Source organism: Gigantopelta aegis, chromosome 6, assembly GCF_016097555.1.
Source record: "Gigantopelta aegis isolate Gae_Host chromosome 6, Gae_host_genome, whole genome shotgun sequence".
NCBI lineage: Eukaryota > Metazoa > Mollusca > Gastropoda > Neomphalida > Peltospiridae > Gigantopelta > Gigantopelta aegis.
This window is the reverse complement of record NC_054704.1, coordinates 31,977,356-31,998,408: the sequence shown is the minus strand read 5'-3', so window position 1 is coordinate 31,998,408 and position 21,053 is coordinate 31,977,356. Positions and strand designations below refer to the sequence as shown.

Sequence of the window (21,053 nt, the reverse complement as noted above, 5' to 3'; positions counted from 1 at the left end):
AATACAATAATCTTTGGGCGGTTAGGTTATCATGTAAGTTTTGGTGTCAAAACTTTAGATCTGATCTGTTCACATTTCATGCAAATTTCTTAAACTTAATACCGACAAAGGCAATCAGTTAATTGACTTTTGGAATAGTCAAGGGAAAATGCCATTGTTATTTATATATATGTGCATGCACTCACGTTAGTGTGAGTGAAAGCTACAAGAGACCAGAAATCCATTTTGAATATACTGACAATGGTGTTCTTAACAAAGTGTATTTAATAATACCCGTATATCGCTGTGTATTAACCGACTCTGGATAAGCCCTGTGTTTGCCCCTCAGTATTTGGTAAAGCCGACTCAACTTTTATGCAGTTGAACCGGAAAAAATATAGGTGAATCTAGCCCGAGTACTCTGCCTTTGAGAGCTAACAGTTGTCCCAGCCAGAGATAAATCTATAGCAAAATTAAATCAATAGAAACATAATAAATTGGTTTTGTGCAAAATAGCAATGTTCAACATTGTATATTTTTCCTGCTATTCAACTTCAAACTGGGATTTAAAAAAACTAATATATATATATATATATATATATATATATATATATATATATATATATATATATATATATTAGTTTTTAAATTAATTATTTTTAATAGTGAATTGAATCTTTGATAACTGAAGGGTATATTTTATTAGATGGCATTCCGCTATTTCTATTCAAGTAAAGTACTTGTACAGCAAGTTGTTTTCATAAATTGTCTATGTTAAGTCATCCATGACATTCAATTATTCCTGCCATCTGAGGGATTATACATGGCCAGGCTTTATTAATGGTAAATTATTTTGATCGTCTAGTTTATGAAGGTCACGATCGATTTTGTTGTGTTCAATTTGCAGAGATACATGTTGTAGCTACGACCTGTAACCGGCATTCAGAAAATGCATGTTTAATGACACCACAGCTACAGTCTCACCTTTTCATCTTGTATAACATTGTTAATTTTGGGGGGAGGGATGCTCTTTTTGTGGAGCTGAGGAAGACCTTGTATTATTGGTTATGTTCCCTGCAACTTTTGCTGTGGTCCTCGAACAGTGAAACCTGTCTAAACCAGATCACGCTGGGGACCTAATATGTATCCGATGCAGACAGGATCCAGTGTTTAGAGGTTCACTTGGCCGATTTTGACAAGATTCTGGTTTATTCAGGGCCCGGTTTAGATATGTTTCACTGTATGTGTGTGTGCTTGTGTGCGTGTGTGTATGTATTGATATATGAATATTTATATATTGCGCGCGCGTGCGTGTGTGTGTGTGTGTGTGTGTGTGTGTGTGTGTGTGTGTGAATGAATAACACCATTATGTGTCTGTGTGTGCTAAATTGTAGAAAATCTTCAAGATCTTTATTATGCAACAAAACAAATACAACAAAGCTAACAACAATTTAATTTCTTCTTATATAGTTATTGTTTCAAACAAAATGCAGTTCAGGGTTAATAATAAATAACAACAATTTGTATACCCTTGTTTTCTCTGGGACGGAATAAAGCAATTTTTTAATGAATGATTTAAAAAATCAACATATCTTCAAATGTAAAACTATATGTGCATAGAGTGACGCCTATTATTTTTTTCTTTTTAAAAAAAGAAAAAAAAAGAAGAAATAAAACAAATCTTAGAATGAAATCTTTCATATTAACATTTTAAACATACAGACGAACCACATTCATTCCTACAGGATCAGTACATCAAAACTACAGGTGTAACTAACATTACCATATCATTTGATTCTCTGGGGAAATAAATAATGATTAAAAAACCCATGCAGGGGATTGATATTTTCTCAATGATATCGTTGTACACACCAAAAAATGTACGCATGTATGCGCATATATATATATATATATATATATATATATATATATATATATACACACACACACACACACACACACACACACACACACACACGTGTATATATATATATATTTAAGGGGCTTACTGGAATATGAAAATATTAGAATTAAACACTAATGTAATGACTTGTTTAATTACTTACTTATTATTATTATATATTTATTTCTGTGGTAGTTGTTTTCAACAAATAACTCGACTCTGTGTCGTCTTCGTCGGCAAACCATTGACTGACAAGTATTCAGTACTGGGCTCGTATCCCAGGATTCTCGCCCAGGGTTTTAATGACCCAGATGGAGATGAAGGCCCAAGACCACCACACCTACTTCTCTCTCACTAACTTGTTCTGGACAGACAGGCAGCATAATTGAGGTGTGTCCTGAGCAGCGTGCTTGAACCATAATTGAATATAAACACGAATATTAACATAAAATATACTTTTTAACAAAAGTTGAGAATAATTTCAACAAACGTCAAACATATCCTTCACACACGTGATACATGCTCGTGAAAGCTTTAAATAGACCTGTCCAGACACTCGCATACAAACGAAGACTAAAAGTATGAAATGAGAAATGATAACAGCTTACAATGTTACATGAAATGATTTTAGAATTCTTGTTTTTATTCAGGTAATTATCACTAGTCTTACACATGCACGTTATGTTTCACTTGTGACGTCACTTTCGTAAAGAAAATATTTCACCCTTGTTTAAATATTAAAACAAAAAGTTGCAGTAGTGGTGAACCAACGCAAATAAATTTGACTGGCTAACAAACGTACACAATGACACAAAATGTGCCGCCCAGGTGCTTGTATAAATAAAAAAAGGCCCAAGCGTAGTTGGTTCATACTCTTGGCTTTATACATAAAGCAACTATCGTCATCTGCTGCCCAGTCTAAATATCACAGTAATAATGCTATTCGAAATAGGTGGCATAAATTGTGGCTACGGCAAACAGGTTTCCTTTAGAATAAGATGCTGACGCAAAATTGTCTGTGTTTGTATTCCAAATGCTTCTGCTGGCTTGAGCAAGACCTTGGTTTAAGTTCTCGCCTAAGGTAACCGTGCAGACGTACTTATAGCGCATACTGAATCCCATCTCTTTCATTCGATCCTTAATCACTTCTGACAGATTCTTCGTCAAGTTGACGCAAAGTAGCTTATCGTATTTCTCTCCGTCCAGGTAAGACTCCAACACTCCAGACATGACTCTTTCTGCCTTGGATGCATTGAACTTTTCGTCTTCATCGGGAGTCATTCTGTATGTGTTTTGCATCTTCATGGAATGAAAGATATTTTTACCGAATGAAGAGATTCCTGAAATACTGCTCCTGGAAAACTGTGACATTCTTCTTCCAGAAGCACCGTATTGCATGCTGGGACGGGGTTCTATGATCCGGGACATTCTTCTACCGTACGGTCCAGCCATCATTCCGTCCATATCTTTGTGTATATGAGACATCCGACGAGGGTTTACAAGCTTAGTGTGGTCTAATTCTTCGAGATTTTCAACGGTCAGTTTTGACATTCTGTGCTACCCAGTTACATATAAACCTGAAAAACAAAAATGAAACAAAAGCATTACACAGAGCATCTACGACGAGTGTCTAATGGAGAGGGAAATTCTAACTGAAGAGATTCATTGCCATCAAACAATTATTTGTCTGAAACGAGCCACAGGCACGTCGTCGAGTCACTGATTATTTTTTTCTTCACTACTCAACTACATTTATGTACATAATTTACAAAACAAATTGTATCATAACAGTTGTTACCAAATCAAACAGCCCCCCTCCCCCCAAAAAAACCACAAAAAAAACCCACCCCAAAAAAACCCAAACAAACAAAAACAACAACAACAAAAACCCTCACAAAAAACAACAACACCCATATATGTAACTGCATGACGCCACTCGGCTCGTCTTGCAGAGCAGAACAGAACTTTATTACACTCGGGCCGAATTACACAACGGCATTAGAGGAACATGCATAATAAATTACATACATTTGACAAGATGGTTTATAGGTGAAATATATAAATAGTGTGTAATACATATTTACAATGGTAGCCATACATAAAAATAATATACATGTTTTGTCATGGATGCATGATATATATTTATATAAATATCAACAGTTTAATGTTAGTAATAGTAGTAGTAGCTAAAGAATAGAGTTGTTGACTAGTTTAATTTCTTGGGTTTTTAAAGACCTTGCACATTATATTTATAAATTTTGCTAGTTTTTTTAATACACTTTTCTTACTATTCATTAATTCTTTGAACTTGGGTTTTTTTTTTATAGTAATAGGGCTGTAAAAATTCTTTTCGAGATTTATAAAAAAACTTGCACACAAACAAGTAATGGTATTCATCTCCGATATCCGTTTCATCACATAAAGGCTATCTGCAAATAAAATATGATTCCATCTTCCAGTTTCTGAAGGTAGATAGTGATTTGAAGTTCTAAATTTTATGACACTGGGCCATAATATTTCAGGAATTATATTAAGGTATTTTTCGAAAACAGGTTTTTCTTTAAAAAATTGATAGGTTTTACCTTTTGATGACTGTGAAATCTTACTATGCCATATTTGTAGATATTGATCGTATTGTCAACTCTTGATTTGTTCTGAGAGCCAATTTAAAGATTTGAAAGTATGTGATATCCACACATTACTCATTCCTAAAAGATTCAGTGTATTTTCAACTGTAGTAATCCAGTCATACCTATTACCATTAAAGTTACATTATCTGGTTACCATATTATAACATCATGTACAAATGTGAAATACAAGCTCAAATTAACTTTTTTTAAAAGTCGTGTGTGTTCGCTATGAACGGATATCGTCAAACGTATACGCTTGATTCGTCGCCTGTGCCGCCATAGCTCGGCAAAGCACAAACGACAGCCTGTTGTCAGTTTCAGTTAACACGTGCGTTTGCCGATTTCAAATTGTAGGGTTCGTCTCAAAAAATTAAAAGAGAAATCTTGCGCTGTAGTTAAAACCGGTTTGATCTTGACAACGTATTATCGACAGTCGTACCTTCCTATTTCAGAATTGATATTTTATAAAGTGTTAGTAGAACTTTCAAAGTTTAGTTTGTATACTAGTAACACATTAATCATGTATATATTTTTAAAATAAAATATACTAAAGTAGACCATGAACGTTTACACTTCTTAATTTTACGTATTAAAATCGACAAATTCAAATAAATATTATTTCGTTTGGAAAGGGTAAAGTTGGGGGGGGGGGGGGTGTTTAACGACATCAAAGCATATCGATTTAATAATCATCCGACCCCATACAACCGTAAATAAAATGTGATGAGTGCATCGTTAAATAAAACATATCCTATCCTTCCTTCCATCTGCTGTTGGATGTCTAACATTTGGTAATTTTGACATATTATCTTAGAGAGGAATCGGGTGCATGTGCAGGGGGAGGGTATTGGAAGTCGAAACCCTTACTTGCCCAAGTTTAAAACAAATTAAAATGTATTTTTGGGGGGAGCATGACCCCATATAAACTTCGCTTAACACAGTCTATAACCCCAACCCCGCTGAAATCCCTGCACACGCGCCTTGGAAATCCGCTACATTTTTTTTTTTTAGCAAGGGATCGTTTATATGTACCATCCCACAGACAGGATATCACATACCATGGTCTTTTTGTATACCCGCCGATGGGGATCGATCCTAGACTGACCGCGCATTTCCAAAAAACACCTTTTTAGATCTAAGTAAAGAATAAAAATAATATATAGTCTTGAAAAATGTTACGTAAATCGAACACAGTACCCTCTTCCTCTACCCCTAGAGCGTTACGTAATTAGTAACACCCCCTTACATGTAACGCGTATGCCAACAGCTGGCCACTATCAAAATTTCAAGGCAAATCCCCCACTCACCGACCCCTGGAAAGGCGTTGTACCATACCTCTATGGATATAAATATGTTTTGGAGATATGAGACGACCCCTCAATCAAAACAGTTAAATTTGTTCAAAAATTGCGAAATCTCACGTGATCTTTTGTTGGGGAATTCTATACTTGTGATAAGCCAATGAAAACCGAGATCGGTACGAGCCCGTCAAAAGTGTTTCACTTTCAAAATCATGGCTTTGTTTTTGACCTGGATAAGCCAGCCTAGTGAAACCAATGCGGAGTGCGGCGTCATACATGCACCAAACGTAATTGGATTTTCTGTTCTATATGCTTAAATAATAAAAATATTCCAGGGAATGTAGTTTTAACTTTATAATCTGTCAACATGAATTTGTAAATTAAAAAAGATAGTTTCGATTGTTTTCCTGAAATAATACGTCCCCATTAACAAACCATTCTTCTATGAATATTTAATTCCAATGGCATCTTCCCTAATTCACCATATAACATAAAAATTGGGATGGATAACCTGTCTCTTCTCAATTACAGAATCAGCGTAATCTTATCGCTTCTCAAAATACGTTTATATACACATGTATATGATAGTCAAGAAAAAAAGACATTCAACCCTTTTTGCACATGGTGGCATTGAGAGGGGAAAATACATGTTTGCAGATACATAACGCCGTCAGTTTTGGACGTGTGGCTCTTTGTTTTATTTTAATAGAAAGTATAAAGACTATTATATACAATAATTTGTTCAAAAGGGATAACATACTAATGATGAAATCTGTCTTAAACGAATCAATATTTGTGAGCCCCATATTGGTTTTAGTCTAAATTAAATCAGGTTTTAAAATCAATTCTGCTTTCACACAGTTTTGATCTGACCAAAATAGACGTCATCCCATGTTCAGAAAACATTTCATTGGATCAGTTTAGACACCGCTGACATACGTCTGCCAACATTTTAATACATTCGAAATAAGTGTTCATAGACGAATAATATGTGTTTGGCTGTTGTCCGATCTTACTAAAGAAGAAAAGGCTAAGCGAAGCGTAAAATCTATTTCGATGCGATTGATTTTGGCTTCACCTCTTATAATATAACAAAAACCCTAATCCTCTACTGTCTAAACTAGTATATTTTGTCACTCCTCTTTCAAAATCATAGAAAATCTCATGTAATGTATGAACATACACCACGCCATGTACCTACCTTACTCCCTCGTTACTATAGAATTCTCACCGACAGGTCTAGTTTTAAAATTTAAATGTGACCAAAAATTAAACCGTTTGTGTTTTCTTATTAAGTATTAAACTATTATATAATTGTCAAGACACAATTTACTAGATTTCGTTAGACAGAATCAAGTGCTGATTTACCTTTAGGAAATCTAATACCTGATAGGAAGGTGTGTTTTTCTTCGGCGGTTGGAGTGGACGCGACAGAACGTAAAGTAATACATGAAAAGCCCTTTTTAATGATAAAAGGTATAATGCATCCACGGTAGTTACTATACAAAGGGTTATAATCGACCATAGCAACAGTTCGGTCGACTAATAAAACCTTTGTTCTAATTCACATTGAATATATTATAGATACAACAAAAGGTAAACGAAATGAATAGATGTGCTTCTGCACGTGATCATCATAAATCATTTTAACTATTCGTAAAGACCAGTATATATTAAAAGAATAATAATATCAGTAATAATAATATATTTTCACAATGGAAAGACAAGTACATAAAAGAAAGACTATTTTTATAACTAAATAAAAGGGTCTTAGACAATATAATTCCTGAAAATTAATTTATACGTGTATTTACTCTTTTTTTTTTTTTAAATACACTTTTTATTATGATATGACGTCGGATATACATAATTATATTCAATGTAATTACAAATCTACGTGGTTTTAATCTGCAATCTTTTGAGGTAATTATGTAAAACATTTTAAAATAATAATTGAACCAATAGATAATAATAGTTAAAGTTTGTTTTGTTTAAAGACACCACTAGAGCACATTGATTAATTAATCATCGGCTTTTGAATGTCAAATATTTGGTATTTCTGACTCGTAGTCATCAGAGAAATCCCGCTACATTTTTCTTAATACAGCAAGGGATATTTTATATGCACTTTCCCACAGACAGGAAAGCACAAACCACGGCCTTTGACCAGGTGTGGTACACTGGTTGGAACTAGAAAAAACCCCCGATTAGTTGAATGGATCAATCGAGGTGGTTCGATCCTGCGCCGCAAGCACCTCAAGCGAGCACTCAACCGACTGAGCTAAATCCCGCCCCTAGATAATAATATATGGAACTTTCATTCATACGCATATTTACCCTTTTGGTGCAAATTTGATATATGAATTATATATATATATATATATATATATATATATATATATATATATATATATATATATATATATATATACACACACACGGGCATTTCGTATAAAATAACAGCAATGTATTTTAGAATTGTAATAGTAATAAAATAACATACATACCCAAAAACGTATAGACACCATATATTCTGTTGTACATTGCTATTATAAATTATAACTAATTAATTTAAGGTAATAAAACAGTTGAACATAAATAACATACCAAATACACCAATGGCCATATATTCTGTGCAGAGTCGCTATTGTAAACTGTTCGAGCACTAACCGAATCGAGCAAGTGTGAAATTTGATCCTATTCTGAATAACAATTAGGGGAACAGGTACAAAAGAACAATTCTTAACAATGACATCAACCTGATTTGTCAACGTTAGCGGAATAAGAATTTATATTGACACTGCCCTCTAAATATATAAGTCAATACGCCCGTGAGTGTTATTTTGAACGTGTTAAAACACAGCATGGGTGACAGGACAGTAAAAGTGAATCGTGCACGGTTTTTAGATAACGAATTCAGGTAAACACAACCAAGACTGTTAGGCAGCCAACCAAAGGAGTAAAAATGGGATCTCTTGACACAGATGGACATAGACTTTCAAAGCGAGGAGACGCAATGGAAGGGGGGTAGGTGCATTGCCTCTCCCCCAATTAACTTGCTGGGTGGCTAGAATATACGTTACCCACAGGACTTGATTACTATTTAATAATTGCCTCCCCCCCCCCCCCCGTAAATTGCTGGCATCTCTTGACGCCTATGTCAACCCCCCAACACAAACACATACACACACACCAACACCAACCGCACCCACCAACCCACCCCAGATTAAAAAAAACCCAAAACACACAATCAAACAACACAACAAATTTTTTATTTAAAAGACAGACAAAATCCCCCCTCCCCCCCCCCCCCCCACCCCATCCGAAAAATACGGTATATTTAAGGAATGTACTACTTAACCATTCGCCCCAATTATCGCTTTTGAAACGGTTTGATGCCTTGCTTTAAACAATCTGGTATTATCACATTTTAATGTGAACACCGTGCTTTCAACTGAGCGTGGAATGTTATTTGCTCCCTTGCACCCTCACTAATGCATTAATTATTTCACCGAAAGAACAATAAGAGATTACGTTGTTGGTTATCTGTAAAATAAAATGGGGTTCTCTCGTTATATTTCAAGATTGTCACACCTGACTTTGTTTCAAGATAAATACTAAGACTAATGAGTGTGACATTGTGTTTACGACACCAATTCCAAACAGGTGCGGGTCCAAGCGAATATGCCGGGGTGCACACCTCACCAAACTTTGAAGAGTTTAAAATAACAGATAAATACATTAATGTCTTTATTTTTATTTGAGTGGGAGGAAGGAGGGAGGATGTCTTAGCTTGTGTGTGTTTGTGTTTGTGTGTTTGTGTGTGTGTGTGTGTGTGAGAGAGAGAGAGAGAGAGAGAGAGAGAGAGAGAGAGAGAGCTACACACGACTATCAAATGCTGTCCTGTCTATGGAAAAGTATATAAAAAGTGGTCCCATTATGATTTTTAATTACGAGTATCCTATTTAGAGGCTTTTGTCTCTATCTCTCTACTGATCTAATATCAAATAACAGTTAGTCACCAGACAGCCACAGTTTTAAATGTGCCGAAGTTTTGTTAGACATCAATCATTTCATAGTAAACAAATATAATATGCCGTTAGTTACCTGCTAATAATACCGTTACGTCCTGTAAATCCACAAGAAAAACATTCATGTTGGGAGGTGTGTTTCTTCATTCATTCTCTAAACGTAAACGTCGCAGTTACGGTTATATAGTGGACACCTAATAGCCGCTGATTAAATAATATGCTAATGCTTTATTAAACAGACTTTTTTTTTTCCAACATTCTGTTCGAAACCGATTAGTGTTTAGAATTGGCGATCCAAGGCAGAATGTACTATTAATTATCAAATATTCCTTACATTTGATAGAATGTCACACCAAACTACAGAACAAGTGCTTTGAATTATTATACAAATAAGGGAATAATGTGAATAGCATAATACTACATTACAAATAAATACCTGCATTTGAGAGAAATGAAACTACACCTAAGTTAGCCTTTTTCACAGAAGCACCAGCATCGACCGCCATAGCTGATCTGAATTACAGGGACAGCGTCAAACGACAATAACACCACTGAGCCTTGCGAATCCATAATCCCTTTTGATAGAATATTGACTTCCACTGCGATCGATCATTAGTCGCCCTGTTACATCTTTAAGAGTATGACGCCCTAGGTTAAGTAATTTAGTGATGTAAGAAGCAGTTGGATTAATTCCAAAGCTATAAGTAGGAATCCATATATGTCAGCGTGATTGTTGTAAATAAATGTTCATACAATTTTATTGTTTATCCCCCTCCAACACCCACCAAACCCCTAAAACATTAATAGAAATGGCATACCGTACATCTGTTTTTGTGTATGTATTCTAAAATAATGAGTGTTAATACATAAAAGCAAAACAGATAGTGTTGCTGAACCCTGTCAGTGGCACATACTACTAATAGCGGCAGATAAAACGTGACGCGGTGTCATTGTATCAACGTTTTATTTTTACTGTACTGGAAGTAAATTATCCTTGGTCGTTATTGGCAACATTTTCCAAAAATATACTCCAAATCAAGTGATATAAAAACATTACTGTAACGATTTCTTTTCGTGGCTTGAAAAGCAGTACCTAACAATAGTATTATGATTGCTAGGGTATTTATTACTAGATCAATACTTCATTCATCCAGTACATGTGGTTCGTTATATGTTTTATAAGTTAATGCTGGAGACAGCTTCCAGAACTGAAATACGTTTCCCTATATTTCAAACAAGAGAGAGAGAGAGAGAGAGAGAGAGAGAGAGAGAGAGAGAGAGAGAGAGAGAGAGAGAGAGAGAGAGAGAGAGACATTGGGGGGGGGGGGGGGCGAGCAATTACTAGTATAAGACGAATATTTGCACATACACTAAAAAAAACATTAGACAGAAAAATGACACCTTCAAAGTTCAAAAAGTGTACCAGAAAACAACACGCAACACATTCAATGAAAGATTCATGATACATTTTATAAAGTGTTTATCGGCAAAACAAGACTAGACAAGACATACTTTCTGAACAGAAGTCGTGACCTAAGACAAAATGTACATCCTGGACGGGAAATTTAGCTGCTAAATTATCTGTTTAAAAATCAATAGCTGAGAATCTAATATGCCATTCTTTAGTGCAAGTGTCACCATATCTGCGACGGTACGATAATAATGCCGTTTAACGAAAGAAAGGCACACCAAGAGTACAATACCAAAGCGAATGCAGCACGTCAGTTAATAAACAACACAACCCGTTATTAACAGATATTCTTGGATTCATTGTAACGCAAAATTCAGATACACAAGAAATCAGTTTAACTGTAGTGAAACGACTGTTGAGAACATCTTTGGGATCCTTCGCTGACCTCGGTGGTGTCGTGGTTAGGCCATCGGACATAAAGCAGGTTGGTACTGGGTTCGCAGCCCGGTACCGGCTCCCACCCAGAGCGAGTTTTAACGACTCATTGGGTGTGTAAGACCATCTTCTCTCTCTCTCGCTAACCACTAACAACTAACCCACTGTTCTGGACAGACAGCCCAGGTGACTGAAAGAAAGAAATGTTTTATTTAACGACGCACCCAACACATTTTATTTACGGTTATATGGCGTCAGACATATGGCTAATGACCACACAGATTTTGAGAGGAAACCCGCTGTCGCCACATAGGCCACTCTTTTACGACAGGCAGCAAGGGATCTTTTATTTGCGTTTCCCACAGGCAGGATAGCACAAACCATGGCCTTTGTTGAACCAGTTATGGATCACTGGTCGATGCAAGTGGTTTACACCTACCCATTGAGCCTTGCGGAGCACTCACTCAGGGTTTGGAGTCGGTATCTGGATTAAAACCCCCATGCCTCGACTGGGATCCGAACCCAGTACCTACCAGCCTGTAGACCGATGGCTAACCACGACGCCATCGAGGCCGGTGTCCCCAGGTGACTGAGGTATGTGCTCAGGACAGCGTGCTTGAACCTTAATTGGATATAAGCACGAAAATAAGTTGAAATGAATGAATAGGATCCTTCTGGCTACAGTATCAACATGACACCATTTTGTCATGCAATTAATAATACTTTAAATAATAAATGAGTTTAAAAAAAATGTCTAATCGTGAAGACATGTTCAGACGATCGAGTAGACCAATTCAGGAGACCGAATATTTCTGTGACTTTAGTCACTGTTTTGGAAGGAAGGAAATATTTATTTAACGACACACTCAGCAGATTTTATTTACGGTTATATGGCGTCGGACATATGGTTAAGAACCACATAGATATTGAGGGAGGAAACCCGCTGTCGCCACTTCATGGGCTACTCTTTTCGATTAGCAGCAAGGGATCTTTTATATGCACCATCCCATAGACAGGATAGCCTTTGTTATACCGGTCATGGTGGGAACGAGAAATAGCCCAATGGGCCCACTGACGGGGCGCTTTACCACTGGGCTACGTCTTTGATTCAAGTCAATAGAAGTACAGCAAAATAAAGTCAAGACATGGGTGTGTCAGAGCTTTCCAGTACCGACATGACAATTTTTTTTTACATAATTTGCCTTTATTGGTTTAAAAATTAAAGTTTGTTTTGTTTAACGACACCAATAGAGGTATTTCGCATTCCTATTGCGCATGCGCGCGAAGAGTAACGTCCCTTGACAAAATAGACTGAAACTAGTCTATTTACAAATTGGGGGGCGTGACAGACAGGTTGTTATGGGTGACTTGAGTAGCTTCGTAGGAGACTTTTAAACTTTGGCAACTAACATGTACATATTTCGAATTAGATGGTATAATGGCCGTAGAAAACGGTCCGCTGAAATGTACAGCGGAATGGTTCAAATTAAAGGGACATTCCTGAGTTTGCTGCATTGTAAGATGTTTCCGACTAATAAAATATTTCTACGATTAAATTTACATATTAAATATATTTTCTTGTTTAGAATACCAGTGTCTGTATATTCAATGTGTTTCTGATCGTCTTAATATTTGTAAGAAGCCCAGACTGGATTTTGTCTTCAAATAACTTCGTACATAAGAAAAAACAATATTTTAGGAAATAAGATGAAATGTAACATAGTACAAATATTAGAACGATCAGAAACACGTTTAATATACAGCCACTAATATTTTATGCAGAAAAATATATTTGATATGTAATTACAATCGTTAAAAAGTCCATAGGTTATGGCATCGACAGGTTATGGCATCGATCGATATATATATTTGAGAGAGAGAGAGAGAGAGAGAGAGAGAGAGAGAGAGAGAGAGAGAGAGAGAGAGAGAGTATATATACACACACACACACATATATATATATATATATATATATATATATATATATATATATATATATATATATATATATATATATATATATATATACATGTATATATATATATATATATATATACACAGTCAAACCTGTCTTAAGCGGCCACACAAGGGAGTAGATAAACGTGGCCGATTAAGACAGGTGGCCGCTGAGTACAGGTTGCCACATATATAGTCTTTAAAACATTTTTTGTTGTTTCTTGTTTTACCGTCTGTACTGCTAATTAACGGATTTGTGCTTCATAGTTGACTATAAATCAACTTTTGACATGTTGTCTCCTTCAGAAATAATGCAAATAGAATATATTAAATTAACCGTTCTCCACAATTTTGTTTTCTTTTTCCATTTAATTATTTAATTCTGCCTTCATGCGATGTATTGTTATAGTAAGTGAATCTACAAATGTCAAGCGTAGCCTGCCCAGAGGCAATTAGATGCATGTCAGATTCATACTTCCTTAATTGATACACAGTGGAGATGTCGGGACTGAATGGGTACTAGTATTCCTGAAGGTGTGAAAATCAGTTATTTGCTGCACCTTATCGCTGTTGTTAAAATATCCCTTTTATATAAGAGTAAAACTTTACTGTGGCCACTTAATGCAGGTATTTCAGCGATTTGGGATCCGATTTAGGTGGCCGCTGGCCGCGTTAGACAGATGACCGCTTATTACAGGTGCATTTACATTATAAATCTTTTGGGAGGAAAAAAGTGGCCGCTTAAGGCAGGTGACCACTGAGTACAGGTGGCTGCTAGGACAGGTTTGACTATATATATATATATATATATATATATATATATATATATATATATATATATATATATATATATATATATATATATATATATCAGGTGTTTTGTTGCATTTTTCTTAGTGTCTATATAATTGGGAAAAGTTAAAAAAAGGAATTGATTTTATGCTGTTACATGTATATCCATAAAGTGGGAATTAAAAAAAAGGGGGATTTGAAGGTAGGTGCCGTTCTGTTTACCCATACACACATTTTTATACAGTGTCAACATGAACGCATTGGGTATTATACAAAATATATTTATTTTCTTTACTGTTAATGTGTTTTCCACCATATCTAAGTATATAAAATACTAGACGGACCTGTGTAGGAATGTCCTGTACACAGCCGTCATCACTCTATATATATTCATATATCATTATTATTATTATTATTATTTAAGGAGTGTCTGTTATTTCTTTTACGTTCATCGGGGTATGAACAAAATAAATCATCCGTAAATTGTGTGAATCGGCGAAGCCGTTCTCACATAAGTTTGCGGATGATTTTTTTTGTTCATACCTAGATGAACGTAAAAGTAATAACAGACAATACTTATAATTAAATTTGAAACACACTGAGTAATAATAACATTAAAAGTTCATATATATATATATATATATATATATATATATATATATATATATATATATATATATATATATATATTCTGTTGAGTATTGTCCGAAATATACATATATTTTCTGTATATACAAAATATATATTTATTTATTTTATTTACTGTTTACTACCATATCTAAGTAGAGAATACTAGACCGCCCTGTATAGGAACGTTCTGTACATAGCTGTCCTGACTACATATATTTTTTTATATATTTACACACGCCACGTTATATATTTTATTGAGTATAATTCGAAATATACATATATTTTCTTTATATACAAAATATATATTTATTTTCTTTACTGTTAATATGTTTTCCACCATATCTAAGTATACTAGACCGCCCTGTGTAGGAACGTCCTGTACAGAACCGGTAAGGTGTTGGTCCCTTATACGTTCACTGGCTTCCCTCCTACAAAATGTACCGAACAAACCCTCGTACTTAGAGTAACATTAAAATCGTTTTCTACGTGAAACGATTACCCACAAACGTTTCCGATATCCATTGGCTGGATATCGATGGAAGGATAACGAATTTCCCGGACATATGCGATTGGAACAGTTAATAATTGAACAATGGTCGTGGCCTCCCATTGCTTTTGCCCCCCAATTTGCAGATAGGTCTATTTTGGCGAGATCTCGCGAAATCTCGCGGTTTGCGTCCTCGAGTAACACCGCAACGGGCACTTGCGCAGTGGAATGAGAAAGAGGTCTATAGTACACGTTGATTTATTAATAATCGACTATTGGATGTCAAACATTTGGTCATTTTTGACGTGAAGTCTTAGAGGAAACCCGCTACATTATACCAATTGATCTTTTATATACACTTTCCTACTGACAGGACAGCACATACCATAGCATTTGGTATACCAGCCGATGTGTAATGATTGGGGCGCTGAAAGCAAAAGTATGGGTTCACCGAAGTGGTTTAAAAACAGTTTTTCAAAGTAAAATGTAGAAATACAACTTATCATAGTTTTAAATATACTATTTCCATGTAGACGTTGGGTTTAGCGTTTTAATAAATGATGTCTCACCGCTGTTTGATGTATCCACCACGGCCTGCTTGAACCTTATGTGGACATAAGCACAATTTTAAAAAAAATGAAATAAAGAAATGAAACTAGATACAAGCGCTACAGTACTCCCTAGTTATTCAGTTCACACCATTTTTGTATACATGCTAACAACTTTTCTTTTCATATTTTTTATGCTGTTATTTATTATTCCTAAATATTTATGTTGTCTGCTGTTAAAGGCATTGAACAAACGGTTTATGCTTAACCCTTCATAACTATACTCTCTTCAAAGAAGAAAAAAATTCAATAGTATGACCGCGCGATACTTATTATATACAATAGAAAGAACCTCATTCCAAGTGGTGGCAAAATAATAAAAAAGCAATGTTTGTTTAGCGACACACTAACACACTATTTAATATAAGTGGCTGTTAGGGGTCTAACGTAATGTAGTACACGTAACTGCAACATTTAGTCTATATAGTAAGAGAAGAAACCCGCCTCATGGCTTATTCCTATTATCACTTTGTAATAAACAACACAATAGGTATCACCGCCTTGAATATACCAGTCGTAGAACAATAACTTAATAAGGAAATCTCCTACCTGTTGCAACTAGGGCAGATCTTTATCAATGATGCTAAATGAGGAATAGAAAACAAGTTAGTTTTCTTTAACGACACCACTAGAGCACATTGATTTATTAATCATCGACTATTGGATGTCAAACATTTGGTGATTTTGACATATGGTCTTAGAAATAAAACCCTCTGCATTTTTCCATTAGTAACGAGGGATCTTTTATATGCACTATTCCACAGACAGTATAGCACATACCACGGCCTTTGATATACCAGTCGATTGCACTGGCTGGACCGAGAAATAGCCCAATGGGCCACCGACGGGAATCGATCCCAGACCAATGGCGCAGAAGGCGAAAGAAAAGAAAGAAAGAAATGTTTTATTTAACGACGCACTCAACACATTTTATTTACGGTAATATGGTTAAAAACGTCTCTCCCCCTCCCCCCAATATGGAATAGTAGCAAGGTGATCTATTAGGGCTATTTTTTTTTCACAAGGACGGATTCATGAAATAAAAAAAAACCTAACAAAAACATTAAGTGATAAAAGTTAAAGTGGGAAAATAAATTATATATCATTGTTTTGGAGACGATACCATTTGAATATTTAAAGCGTTTTGTTCACACAAAACAACTTAGCTAAATGTCAAAGGAGTCCATGTGGCAAAACAGTTGTTTATGGCTTAGGCCTATTCTGTTATACAGAGTATAGAATCATATTTAATAAGCTAATCCACTTAAGTACACACATACTTTTTGTAGGCATATCAGATTTCCTAAAGCGCTTCATGTATTATTAAATAACATAATATCAGCCTACACCACGGTACCCATGGACGCGCTAAACACAAACACACATAACGTCGTTTTGTAACGTATGTTGTGTCCCCATCCCATTTTTCTTGATCCAGTAGTAGGAGCGATGGTTCATATATATTTATATATATATATATATATATATATATATATATATATATATATACGCCCCCACCCACACTTTTTGGCACCTTCCTACGCCACTATTATTTATAGATCTTTTATTTTTACAATTATAAATAAAATAAAATAAAATAAATAAATAGATAAACAAATAAACAAATAAATAAACAAACAAACAAACAAACAAACAAACAAACAAACAAACAGACAAACAAATAAATAATCTCTAAATCTTTCGCAGAGCATCGTTATTGCATCAATGATGTTGTTCTCTTATTTAGCGTCCAGAAGTCATTAATGTCGGTTCGTAAATTCTCTAGCTTACGTGTGTTTTGTTATCTGGTTTTATTTCCCAATGCCTAATACTAATAATACAGCTTTTCTATCATTCTAGTCGAGTCGAGTTCAAGGTTATATCTTTAATTCCGTCGTGGGGCAGGTATTTATATTAAGACTCACTGTTCTGCACGAAATACAGGAGAGGGCCTCGTAAGTTGGATAACTTGTGTCCAATCCATTTGTACATTATATGCAATAAAATATGTTTCAATCAAATACAGGTATATTTATAAAATAAGCAGTAATGTTTTTAACACGTGATATAAAATTCAAGTACACATACATGGCTACTGAATTAATATTTAAAAACTATACTTTAAACAAATTTTTAGTTTATTTAACTATATTCATATATCAGATACAGTTTTGCTATTAGCGATAGTTGCTATTTTAGTTTAGTGGACTGTTGTGAGATCAACGTGTCTTTTCATGACATATTTTGCAATCTGATTAAAATTAGCTCTACTGGTAATTAACCAGTGGAGCTAATTTTAATTAGATTGCATATTTTGTAACTAAAACCGATCTAATGCACCCCCCCACCCCTCCCCAACAATAACAAAAAGTTACAAGAATGAAATTGTCAGATTAAAACAACATTTTAAAAACTTTATTGACTATAGGAAATACTGGGCACAATATTAATAAAAACTTGCAATACTGTCCTCAAAATATTTTTTGGCGTCATGTTTTTACCCCCTTATAAGTCATAACCCCAAATTTACAAACTAATATTTTAATTTCATTTAATTTCAACTTATTTTCGTGCTTATATCAATTTAAGGTTCAAGCATGCTGTCCTGGGCACATACCTCAGCTATCCAGGACAGCGGGTTAGCTGTTAGTGGTTAGTGAGAAAGAAGATGGTGTAATGGTCTCACACCTACCCATTAAGTCGTTAAAATTCACTTTGGGCGGGAGCCGGTACCGGGCTGCGAACCCAGTACCTACCACGACACCACCGGCCGGTTAATATTTGCATGAGGAAAAAAAAGTTGACTTATAGGCGATATAGGCCTATACAGTATGAAGACTGCATTTTATCTGTTCTGGTAGCAAAATGCCACTTATTGTCTATTTTTATTTTTCTACCAAGCATAACTTTGTTAATTCAATTTAACTTGATTTCTCTGCCGCCTGCGGCTTAATGATTAGTTGTTAGTAATGACTGTGAGTGAACGCTAAGTAGATATCGTGCCCCCCCCCCCCCCTCCACACACCCATTAAGCCGTAAACACTTAATCTGAGTAGAAGCCAGTACCAGGATGCGAACCCAGTATCTTAATGACTACACTACCGAGACTATAATTCATATGTATGGCAAACAAATATATATACGCCCATAGTTAAATATTTAAAAACCCCTCCATAACTACATGTATTTGTTTTTGGCAACATCAAATAAAACAAATCATAATATGAATGTGTATCAAGTTCAACATAATTAGTCAATATGAACTTACCAGACCGCTTAGTAATACCGTAACTCCTTTTTTCCGTAACTCCAAATGGTAAATACCGCTAACAGGCAGACCGAAAAAAGGCTGGGTTATTTGGTTTAACCTTCTGTAACGTTTGTCGCGAATACACAGATACCCAGTTACCAAAGAGGTTCAATCAACCATTGAATTTGCGTGTAATCCCAGCCTACGTGGACCGTGTATGAATGGGTCGTTTTTAATGTGCGCGCGCTGTCAGTCGAGACCTTTTGTGTGAATATTGGCATCATATCTCCCACGACTTGTTACTATACTGTTGATCTTAGCAACCCCGAACAAAACGTCACGAAAGAAACACACTAAATGTTGAGTATGACAGACTTTGATGTTAGTATATTGTGGACGTAAGCCATCGGACTTAAGGCTGGTAAATACCTGGCTCGCATCCCGGTACCGGCTTGTGAATAGAATGCGTTTTAATTACACGACGGGATGGTGTGAGGTCACTACACTGATTTCTTTCTCACTAACAACCAAAAAGTAATCATTAAGTCATGGATAGATTCAAAATAGCTGAGGTGTGTATACCAATTGCAATTAAAGACAGAATGTTTTATTTAACGACGCACTCAGCACATTTTATTTACGGTTATATGGCGTCAGACATATGGTTAAGGACCACACAGATATTGAGAGAGGAAACCCGCTGTCGCCACTTCATGGGCTACTCTTTTCGATTAGCAGCAAGGGATCTTTTATATGCACCATCCCACAGAAAGGGTAGTACATACCACGGCCTTTGATATACCAGTCGTGGTGCACTGGCTTGAACGAGAAATAGCCCAATGGGCTCACTGACGGGGATCGATCCCACACCAACCGCGCATCGAGCGAGCGCTGTACCACTGGGCGTCCCGCCCAAACTTGAAAGATGCACTTAACGCATTTTAATTACGGTTATATGGCGTCGGAAAACGTGGTTAAGGACCACACAGATAAGTAGAAACCTGCTGCCGCCATTCAGTAGGCTACTCTTTTTGATTAGCAGCAAAGTATATTTTATATGCATCATCCCACAAACATGATAATACATACAATTGCCTTTGTTAAAACCAGTTGTGCGTCACTGACTTGGACGAAAAAAAAAGCCCTATGGCACCTACCACTTCCGATGTGATTGTACAAATGTCTGATCAGTTTAGTGATCAATACAACTTGGGATGTCAAGTTAAGTACACACAGTTTGTTTGTTTGTTTATTTATTTATTTATTTATTTATTATATATGTATTTATTATTTTATTTATATTGGTGTGACCAGAAGTATATATGTCAACATTTGAAAAAAAAAAAAAAAAAAAAAACCCTCCAAAAAACAACCCCAACAACCTCACTCCAACCAATTAAAGATTCAATCACGACATAAAATGTACAAGAAATGGCTATGAATTGGTTTCAAACATTCTACAGAGAACACTCCGCCGCCTAGAGTGACTGTATATTTATTATCGTCTGCATACATATGTCTACTTTACTGCTATATAAATAACAAAACAAACACTTAACGCCAATATGAGATGATAAGTGACGGGCGTACTAATTTGTTTGTCCACTCACAAAATCACAGTGCAATATTGTCAGCAGCGG

General features: G+C 35.5%; 1 protein-coding gene across 5 annotated transcripts; it reads right to left on the bottom strand.

Moving 5' to 3' along the window:
- Positions 1 to 1,416: 1,416 nt before the first annotated feature.
- LOC121376324 (dynein light chain Tctex-type 5-like) lies at positions 1,417 to 19,624 on the bottom strand. Of its 5 annotated transcripts, none has more exons than XM_041504165.1 (2): positions 19,432 to 19,587; positions 1,417 to 3,459 (listed from the first exon to the last, which is right to left on the bottom strand). In XM_041504165.1, exon 2 carries the CDS (start codon positions 3,431 to 3,433, stop codon positions 2,822 to 2,824), a length of 612 nt encoding a protein of 203 aa, XP_041360099.1. In that variant the 5' UTR covers positions 3,434 to 3,459; positions 19,432 to 19,587; the 3' UTR covers positions 1,417 to 2,821. The 5 variants fall into 5 exon arrangements, 4 of the variants coding, with proteins under 4 accessions (XP_041360099.1, XP_041360101.1, XP_041360102.1 ...); XM_041504167.1 differs by lacking the exon at positions 19,432 to 19,587 and adding an exon at positions 10,281 to 10,385; XM_041504168.1 differs by lacking the exon at positions 19,432 to 19,587 and adding an exon at positions 8,421 to 8,502.
- Between the last annotated feature and the right edge of the window lie 1,429 nt (positions 19,625 to 21,053).

Bases quoted from the DNA above. Each gene is read 5' to 3' on its own strand.
- LOC121376324 (XM_041504165.1), bottom strand. From the start codon at position 3,433: ATGTCAAAACTGACCGTTGAAAATCTCGAAGAATTAGACCACACTAAG.